This window comes from Tursiops truncatus, chromosome 18 (assembly GCF_011762595.2).
Source record: "Tursiops truncatus isolate mTurTru1 chromosome 18, mTurTru1.mat.Y, whole genome shotgun sequence".
NCBI lineage: Eukaryota > Metazoa > Chordata > Mammalia > Artiodactyla > Delphinidae > Tursiops > Tursiops truncatus.
Genome location: NC_047051.1, coordinates 76,783,876 through 76,793,500, shown reverse-complemented (window position 1 = coordinate 76,793,500; position 9,625 = coordinate 76,783,876). Strand labels below are relative to the sequence as shown.

Genomic DNA, 9,625 nt, shown 5'->3' with positions numbered 1-9,625 from the left:
CGCTCCGGGGGGCCCGCGCCCCCTCAACCCCTCCCCTCCCGTCCCGGCCTTTCAATCCCGCCAACTAGTCATGCTGGGAAAAGGGCTGCGTCAAGGCCAAGTCTGCTTTTCACTTGAAGTTTCCAAGGAATCAAACCTATTATTACGTTCTGTCGCCGACGTTTCTGGAGCCTCTGCCCCGCGGGCCGGGCTGCGGAAGCGGGGGAGGGGGCGCGGGCGAGCGGGGTCGGGGCCGCCCCGGAGCGCGCCTTCCCGGGGCCCGCAGCCCGGGAGGGGCTTCTCGAATTAGCTGGAACTTTTCGGAGACAGAAATCTGCGTTGGCCGCTCTTTGTCGGGAAAATGAAACGCGCGAATACGCGTGTTGTTCTTCTCCCACATGCAGGATTTTAATAGACCTCTCAGTCACCGCCGCCCGACGCGCATCTGCACATCAGGCGCGCTCTACGCGCTACCCGTGTTGAAATTAATTCACTTCTCCAGCTACCGGTGGGTTTCTTTGGAGGGAGGAGAGGGTAGGGTCAAAGTCTTAACAACAACGAAAGGGGCCCGTGAGTTTAAAATAAAACAGGGGCGGGGGGCGGAGGACAGAAACGAGCAAAAAATTCCTCCAGCAAACAAACCGTGCTACCCTCAGCCTGGAGAGCCGGGCGGCGCACCGAGGCCGGTTCCTGAACTCCCGCGGTCGTCCCGGCACGAAGTTGTGCGAACTTTGCACAAGGCCTCCAAAGACCGTCCGCGCTCGCCACACGGTTTTCCTACAAAATTGGAATAAGCGATAGAAGTACCGCCCTGGGATCTGGAAGTGGATGAGGCCATCACAGTATAATGATGGTCACATAACATTTTCAGTTCGTGAATAGGGTGAGGGGTACCTTGGCAAGAACGGAATTCACAGTTGAGTGAGGCGTCTCGGGAGCCTTGTGGAATATTCTCACCGCGAATTTAAATCGAAGAGACAGTGCTGGAATGATAAGATCTCAATCCTGAAGGATGAATCCTAGCTAATTTCTACTCCCCCATCCCAGGTTGTTTTAAAATTGAATCATTAAAAAATTTATATTTGCTTTCCTTCACATTGTTCTAGTCAACAAAACTGCTGGATATCAGGAGTTCCCTCTTTGAAGATCTTCCTGGGTTTTTTAACAAAGTGGCTTGGGCCACCTGGCATTGACTATTTCTGCTGACTCTGTATGAGACAGACAGGGGGAAATGCCACACTGTAAGTCCACCTTTCAGGAAATCGACAGACAGCTCTTCCCAGAGTCCCCCGCATCCTGCTAAGCTTTCTATAGTCAGAAACGTTTCAGGTGTTACCCACATTACTAATATTCTTATGCCAATAGTCGAGCATAGATACAAGTTTGGTCACACATATATTCGAGCACAACCCCACATCTGTCTGCCACCTTAGTAAGTGCAGGGAGATGCTGCAAAAGAGCCAGCCGGAGTCCACTGAACTCTGTATATTTCAGAGTAAATGAGGCCTGCACCTTAGGCTGCATGTGGAGTTCACAGAGCGTCACAGAATTTCCTCTCCCAGAGGGGATTGTGTGTGGCATTTATTCCCAGACTATCTCACTATCTGAAGATGCTGTTCTACTCAGCAGTCCCTATGTATCCAAACACATCAGATTGCTAAAGCAAAAAAAAAAAAAAAAAAAAAAAGAGGGAAAAGAAAAAAGAGGGAGACTTTATTATCTTGTTAGAAAGAAGCAATTGACGTCGTTCTTGAAATTTCTGCAATCACCTTAAGGAATGAGTGGTTGAGGCAAAATTATCAGTGACTCCAAAAAATGACACACGTCAATTGTCAGGTGAGCATTTTACTTAAAACTATTCCCCAGCATAGGCTGAAAGTACTTCTCATTAACCTGCCAGCATAGGCCCACGTTTGGAAGTATAGTCTATACTCATTCCAGGACAAAAAAAAAAAAAAAAAAAAAAGATGTTAAGAAAATGAGGGGTTGATGAAATCAACATATTTCCATCTGGCCTAAAAGTTTGTTCTTTTCAAAAATATTTCATCTTTATGCTGTGACTAATGTCAAAATGTATTTGCTACAGTATAATTTTAAATGCAATATTTAATGCTGTCAGATTACTTGAAGACAAAGTTTTACAGAAAACTTTAAAATCCAGAAAAAAACTGCAAGGTACCAATAAACACCTAGAAAAAATATAATTAAAAAATTTAAAGCATCAAACAACCTCAGATCTCATTAGAATAATAAACACCGCATTTTGCGTTCACATCGGTTAACAGCTTGCATCCCAGTGTCACGGCGGGGCATGTGGGGCGGTCGGTTCTGTGTGTGTGAAAATCCAACGAAATTATTTTGTCCCTTTCCAAGGAGACATATACCAGAGGGAGGGGCTGAGGACAGACGGAGGGGCCTCGGTTGCAGTACATTTTGGTTTAGAGAGTGCGTTTCTCCTTGAGCCAAATTCAGACAATTTCACTCGCAATCTTGTTAACTGCCCGGGAGTCGGGGGCCCCCGCGCCCCCGCCGTGGTCTCTGTCATCCATCCTTGGCCTGGTCCCGCCACTGGGGTCTTCTCTCCTCCCTCCTCCGCCCCAAACTGCACTCAGGTCCCGGGCCAGCTGCAAGAGGCAAAGCCCGAAACCAGGGATCGAAAAGCCCGCCGGCAGCGGCCGGCAGCTGAAAACTACACACCCAACGGCCGGACTACAAAACTATAAATTTTTTTGGGGGGGGGGGGAGCAATTATTTCTCGTTCCGTAATAACACTGTAAACGCTACAAAATAACCTACCGATTTTAACTTCCCTCCGTTCCTCTGAATGCAGCTCCATGAAAACCGTACCCTCTCCCCTGGTGTTCCCTCCGTTTTAGTTCATGCTGATAATTTTTCTTTCTCCTTAGTCAGATTTACTGATTGTGTTTTGAGCTCATAAAACATGAATCTAAATTTAGCACGTTTCAAGTTTAGGGGGAAAAAACCGGACTTTTCTCTCTCAAATTTATTGACTCAAAGCTCGATGCACTTTCAGGGTGGAGGTTCCTTTACCGTTTTGAGCAGAAAGGCTTTTCGGGAAACTATGTACATAATCTGAATCCTCCTCCCCACACCGCAACGCCTCCAATAAAAACTGCACAACGCGTTTACATGAAATAATACAAAACAAAAACCCGGAAATGCTCAGATACAGAAAGTTTTACAAAACCCAGAATAACGCTGCCGTCTGAGAGGGGTGCGAGTGGGGATCTCTTGGTATAAATTAACCAACCAATCCCCCAAGGCGGTAACGACCACCAAAAGCGTGTGCTTGGCTCCGGCTCACTACACCGATAACAAATGAGAACAGCTCCCCGCGTCGCCGGCACCCGACGCCGTCAGGAGGCGATGCGGCCGGAGGGCGGGCGCGCGGCCGGGATAGAAAAAAGCTGGCGTCGCCTCTCGCATGGTTTGGTCTCTGTGTCCCCTCGAGCAAAGAAAACGCTTTCTGCCTCCGCGGGTGATAAATACTGTACAAAAAGTCTCAAGAAAACACCGAAGTTCAGTCTCAAACGCACAACGGTCCCGCCTAGCGGTCCCCAGGAGCTCCCGGTTAGGGGGGCCGGGTGTCACCTGGTGCTCGGCGCCAGTGTTTGCCTGTTTACGAGAACGTGGAAACGTCTGTACAAAAGCCAGGCGGCCCGTCGCCGGCCGCAGGGCCCCCCGCGTCCCTAGATGTGCGTTAGGGGCACCGTGCCGTTGACGCCCGCGCCCGCGCCCTGGTAGTGCTGCGGCAGCGAGTGCAGCCGGCTCTGCGCCGCGGCTGCGGCCGCCGCCGCCGGGTCGCCGCCCTCGCCGGCCGGCAAGTACATGCTGATCATCTCACGCAGGTCCCCGGGGCACGGCGCCCGCGAGTGCGCCGGGGCCGGCGGGCTGCCGCTCGGCTCGGACTTGACGAGCGAGCCGAGCGCGCCCAGGGCGCCCGACGACGCGGCCGCCGCCGCCGCCGCCGCCGCCACGGCCGAGTTCTGGTGCGCGCCGCCCGCGGCGGCGGCTGCGGCGGCCGCGGCGCCGTAGGGGAGGCCGCCGTAGCCCGAGGGCGAGGCGCTCATGTAGCCCTGCGAGTTGGAGATGGGGCTGTACTGCAGCGCGCCCATGTCGTAGCGGTGCATGGGCTGCGGGTTGTGCGGGTGCGCGTGCGGGTGGTGCGGGTGGGGGTGCGCCGGGTGCGCGTGCGGGTGCGCGCCGCCCGCGCCCGGATGTTGCCCGTAGGCCAGCTGCGCCTCCTGCATCATGGCCGCGGCGGCCGCCGCCGCCGCCACCGAGCCGGGGTAGGCGCCGTTGGCCCAGCCGTTGACGTGCGCGTAGCCGCCGGCCGCCGCGCCGCCCGGGCTCTCGAGGCGCTGGCCCACTGCCGCCGCGCCCACACCCACGCCCACGCCCATGGCCACGGCCGTGCCGCCGCCGCCCGCGCCTGCCGCCAGCAGCCCGCCGGCCAGCGAGTACTTGTCCTTCTTGAGCAGCGTCTTGGTCTTGCGGCGCGGCCGGTACTTGTAGTCCGGGTGCTCCTTCATGTGCAGCGCGCGCAGCCGCTTGGCCTCGTCGATGAAAGGCCGCTTCTCGGCTTCGGACATGACCTTCCACTCGGCGCCCAGGCGCTTGCTGATCTCCGAGTTGTGCATCTTGGGGTTCTCCTGGGCCATCTTGCGCCGCTGTCCGCGGGACCACACCATGAAGGCGTTCATGGGCCGCTTCACCCGGTCCTGGTTGGCCTTGGCTCCCGCGCCGCCGCCGCCGCCGCCGCCACCGCCGCCCCCGCCCGCCCCGGCCGGGCCCGACAGGTTCGTGGGGGCCTGGGCGCCGCCGGGCGAGTGCAGGTCGGTCTCCATCATCATGCTGTACATCGGGGCGGCTCGCGGGTTCACCGGCACCGCGAGGAGGGGGCCTGGAGCATAGACGGCCGGGGGGCGGGGGGGACGGAGAGGGGCTCAGACGGAACGAGCCGTGGGTCGCGGGGAGAGGTCCTGGCAGAGAGAAGAATGGGGAGAGGTGGAGGCGACAGCAACAAAAAAGAGGCAAAAACACACGCACTTAGCGCCGGTCCGGCTCACAGGTGGAAAGTTTCTCTGCAGCACAAACCACTTGCCAAAGAGGCCGAGGGCCGGGATCGCCGTCGCCGCCGCAGCCGGGTCGCCCTCGGCGGAGCGGTGCAAACAGGTTCAGTCGCGGCCAAGTTGCAGCTCCACTTTCCGGGACGCGAGCGGTGCGCGGGGCCCGGCCCGGGGCTCGCCGCCGCCGCCGCCTCGCCCGCTCGCCGCCGGAGCCTCCTTCCTCCTGCGCTCGGTCCTCCAACTCCGGGGCTGCAACTTCTAGCAGCGCGGCGCGCCGCGTGCGCTAGGCATGTGCCGGTCCCAGGTGCCCGTGGGGAGCGAAGCACCGAGGGGGGAGCGGGGGGGGGGCGGGGGGGGCGCTCACAGTGCCGCCAGGGAGGGGGGCCGGGGGCAGCGGAGGGAGGGCAGGCGCGCACAGAGGGCCAGAAAGCAGGGCGGCCGAGCCCGGGATGGGCTGCCCGCTGCCTGCCCGGGGCCGTGCGCTCGGAGCGGAGGCGCACGCGGGGCCGGCGGCGCGCGGGGCCCAGCAGCCATACGCCCGGCCCGGGCTGCCATTAAATGAGCGCGCCGCGGCCAATGGGAGCCGGCGGCGGCGGTGATTTGCATGGCGCGCTGGCGAGTGACGTGGGGAGGGAGTAGAGGCGCCGGGCGCGGGCGGCGGAGCGGGGAGGAGGGGGAGGAAGGAGGGGGGAGCGGGGGCAGGAAGGAGGGGGGAGGAGGCCCGGGAGGGGGGTCACAGCCACGCTGCTTCCTGAGCGCGCGCGGCGGCGGCGAACCCCGAGCTCACCCTCCTTGCCTCTCCCCGCCCGCGCGCTCCGAACGATTAACGATTGGGTTTAAAAGCGAAGACGAAGAAAGAATCCTGCGGGGCGGGGGTGGTGGTGGCGGGGGAATGCAGCCCGGAGCCTTGTTTAAAAGAGCGCAAAGGAGACCCGGCTCCTCCTCTGCTCCCCTGCCAGCCAACTCTGCGCCTGCTGGGAAGGGGAAAGTTGGAGGCCGAGGCGGCATCCTCGCCCTCATCTCGGCCCGAGGGCCGGAAAGCAAGGGCGCGCCCTTGGGAGCAGGGGAGACCGTCCTAGGTACACAACTGGAAATCTCCCTTCTCCCCGCACCCCGCGGGCTCTCCGGCGAGGCCTGGGCAGCTCAGCCCCCCGCCCTCCCACGGATGCACGCTTCACCGCCGCTGTGCTGAAGTTCTCCAGTGCCCCCTCTCGTAGGCCAGGCCTCCGCGGTCCAGGCCACGATAATCCCGTAACGGGGAAGCATTTGTGTCGGGCTTGGCTCCACAGCTGCTTTTAGCCTTAGCCCTGAACTCTTACTGCTTTTAATGAGCCTAGGGGTTGTAATCACGTGCTCTTCTCAATTTGGCTTCTTCCTCCTAAAAAGGAACTTCTGGGAAGGTTGAAAACAACAAGATCCATCTGGAATCTACTCAATGACAGTTGAAAAAGTTTGTTGAAATCGCAAAAGAATGATCTAGCCCACGCTCTCTTGGAGCGAATCTTCCACAAGCCGTTTGCCTAAGAACTGCGAAAACTCCGTGAACGGAGTGGGGCCCACCTGAACCCGAATCGGAAAAGTGAGGCCTCGGGACCGAGCGACAGATGCCGTTTCCCTGCATTATGCAAACGAGAGGCCTGTTTCCTGGAACGATTAAGGCATAGACCTGCCGTTATAATTCTTAAACCTTGAAGGGTTCTCAATACCGGGAAGTACAAGAAATTTCCAAGCCCATTCTCAAACACCATTGCGCTCACGCTGCCGGTACAACCCCAATGGTATGAAAGTGGCCCAGAGACCTGCAGAAAATCCATGACAGTCCAAGCATCCCTCCAGAGTCCTCATGGAGGAACGGGGGCGTCTCTGTGCGCCACAGAGGGAGGTGTTTAGGAGATGCCTGGTGGGTAAAGTGGCGCCTAACCAAAGCGGCCCGACTGACCATACTGTAATAGAAATAAACATATAATGATGATGATGATGATTACAAGAGGAGTAATAATGATGTTTAAGTATGTTGGGCAGTGAATACATGACGCCTCTTCCCTTTCCCCCCCCATTAAAAAAAATGCTGCCGTTGTGAATTTCCTGACCCTATTGCTTGTCCAAGGTACAGGAATAATGCTTTCTTTCCTCTCAATTACTATGATTATTACTGTAGGCTTTTTTTTTTTTAATTGCAGGGTTGCTACAGTATGCAGTGCAAGAGCAAATTGGTCTCTGCAGATTAAACTGCTTTCATTTCAGGCCATTCAGCATTTAATAGTGAACTCATCAAATAATATATAATTATATTAGAAAGGAAACGTCATTTCATATTTATTTTTCACTAAAAATCTAGGTTATAAACTTGGTTTTCAACTGCCTTCTTATTTCACCAGTCGAGTTTGTTAAACCTTTTGATTTGTTTCACGCACTACCTCCAAATATCAGTTACATCGTGAATGAACAAAAAAAGAACAAGAATACTGTTTACGCGTGCTACAGATCTGTTTCTCCTTTGATAATTTAGGAGGCAATGGGTGTGCCGTGTGATCCAGTGTGTTATGGAAAGTCAGCAAGACCGAAATAAAGGAAATGGTTTACAAATTATAAACTATATTATACACTTAGCAATTGAAAGATTTCTTTCCTCTGCTTTCCAATTTAGATTTTAAAATACATAGCCGAAGCCCCCCTGAAAATACTTTGTGTGAATCAGGCTTGGTACATTCTTTTCCGTATCAATGGAGCAATTTATTTTATAAACACCCTGCTCTCCAGTGCACACTGCAGGAAGGCTTTATGCTTTGGGGAGCTTGGATAGCTGACTTTGAAATGGTCTGGTTTCTTTCTACCACAGTCCTGAAAATTGTTTCCAAATACAAAGTTACCCTTGTTTTGCAGAGCATCTAAATAGGGGGTAAATGGTTTAGCCTTGTGTGAGACCGTGCTAGTGTTCAGCGTTCGGGGCGCTCTCCATAAGCCCTTTTTAGTGACGAGGTGTTCCCTGGGCCCTAGCGGGTGCACACACTATGGGTGTCCAAGTGCATCAGTATTAAACCCGAGCTGCAGGTGTAACTTGTTGCCAAGCGATAGATGATTGGCAGCCGCCGCCTGTGCCAGTCAGGCAGTGGCAGGGCGCTGCTTGCCAGACCTCTCAGTGCCTTCCATCCTGGCATGGAGGTTGCGCGGCATCATACTAACTCCTGCGGGCGACGGCTTCCAGGAGCCTCAATGTCTTGCTCCTTGTGACTCCCCCCCACCCTCCCCAGCCACACTTTAAAAAGAGAAAACGGTTCAAAACGGTTTGAAAACACCTCCTCGCCCCGATTCTGTTTCTCCCTCCTGCCCCCCACCAGGTTGGCAGGGACCTTCTTTACGCTGAGGACTTTCTCCAAGGCCAGGCACTGGAGAATCTGAAGACAGACTACACTAGGTCCAAGTAACATCAAAGCCCAGACCCCCAGCAAAGGATTCGTTCACTGTTGAGTGACCACATTTGCTCTCTTGGCAGCTCAGAAACTTCATTGTGCTGCTTTGTTCAGAGCGCCAAAGAGAAGATCAACTTAGAAATGTGCATAAGTAAAGATGCTTTCTGTTCTTTTATTTAACTTGTAGGCATGACCCTCAAAGAAAATTCAGATCCAAGCCGTCATTAGAGGAAATTATATACACACACCTTGCATATGTACGCATACATGTGTACCCACAGAATAGATGCACGTGTGTATACATAGGCATACACAGAATATATACACAGGTTTATATCCATGTGTATACACACAGAATATATGCATTGTATAAACACACATATGCACACACACAGAATATATGCACGTTTACATACGTGTGTACACACAATATGTGTACATATGCATACATATAAATAGTTGTATACACACAGGACATACACATATGCGTACATATGCATACTGGTGCACACGATATATGCACACCTGTATATACCATGTATACCACAGAATATAGGCATACAGTTACATACAGGTGTGTACACAAAGAATGTATGCATATATATTTATGTGCAGTATTTAGGCAACTATACAAGAACCCTTGACTTTCAAATAACTTGAGTCCTGGACTTTAAATCTAACCCCAGTAGCTTATACTGCCTGTACGGAGTGACTGAAACTTTTTTGGCGTTTGCTTTCCCCCCTCCCCTTGGCTGCGCTCAGGAGAATTCTGGGAAGCACAGAGGGTTACTGTGGACAGCATCCCCGGCCCTAGCAATCTGTAAATGAAAGCTAGCTCTCAGGCACACAGAGGTGACCTTCTGTACCAGTGCCCGCCTCAAGCTCCAAGAAGCAGAGAGATGGACAGATTAGGGGTTCCAGAGGACAATCAAAGGTCATTCTGGGGAAGCGAAGAAGACCAATACTCTCCTGTCTTCCGAGGCCCTGGCGCAGACGGCCTGTCTTGATGACACCCTCCGGGGGATGTGCCCAGACCTCCGCCTGCGGCCCTCCCATAGTTCAGCTCCAGCGGCTTCCCGAGGCCCCTTAGGACGGAGGCCACGTGTAGGCGCTTCCGTAGACCGCCCAGGGCGTAGCCCAAAGGAC

General features: G+C 54.5%; 1 protein-coding gene and 1 long non-coding RNA gene across 2 annotated transcripts; one reads left to right on the top strand and one right to left on the bottom strand.

Moving 5' to 3' along the window:
- The first annotated feature begins 382 nt into the window (after positions 1 to 382).
- On the top strand, positions 383 to 1,069 carry LOC141277083 (uncharacterized). Its single transcript, XR_012327792.1, has 2 exons — positions 383 to 487; positions 636 to 1,069. It is a non-coding gene; the product is annotated as an uncharacterized lncRNA (long non-coding RNA).
- A 1,935-nt stretch (positions 1,070 to 3,004) lies between these two features.
- Positions 3,005 to 6,153, bottom strand: SOX1 (SRY-box transcription factor 1). Its single transcript, XM_019920924.3, has one exon. It carries the CDS (start codon positions 4,860 to 4,862, stop codon positions 3,690 to 3,692), a length of 1,173 nt encoding a protein of 390 aa, XP_019776483.2. The 5' UTR covers positions 4,863 to 6,153; the 3' UTR covers positions 3,005 to 3,689.
- Positions 6,154 to 9,625: the final 3,472 nt, after the last annotated feature.

Excerpts from the sequence above, each read along its gene's own strand:
- SOX1 (XM_019920924.3), bottom strand. The coding sequence starts at position 4,862 with ATGTACAGCATGATGATGGAGACCGACCTGCACTCGCCCGGCGGCGCC.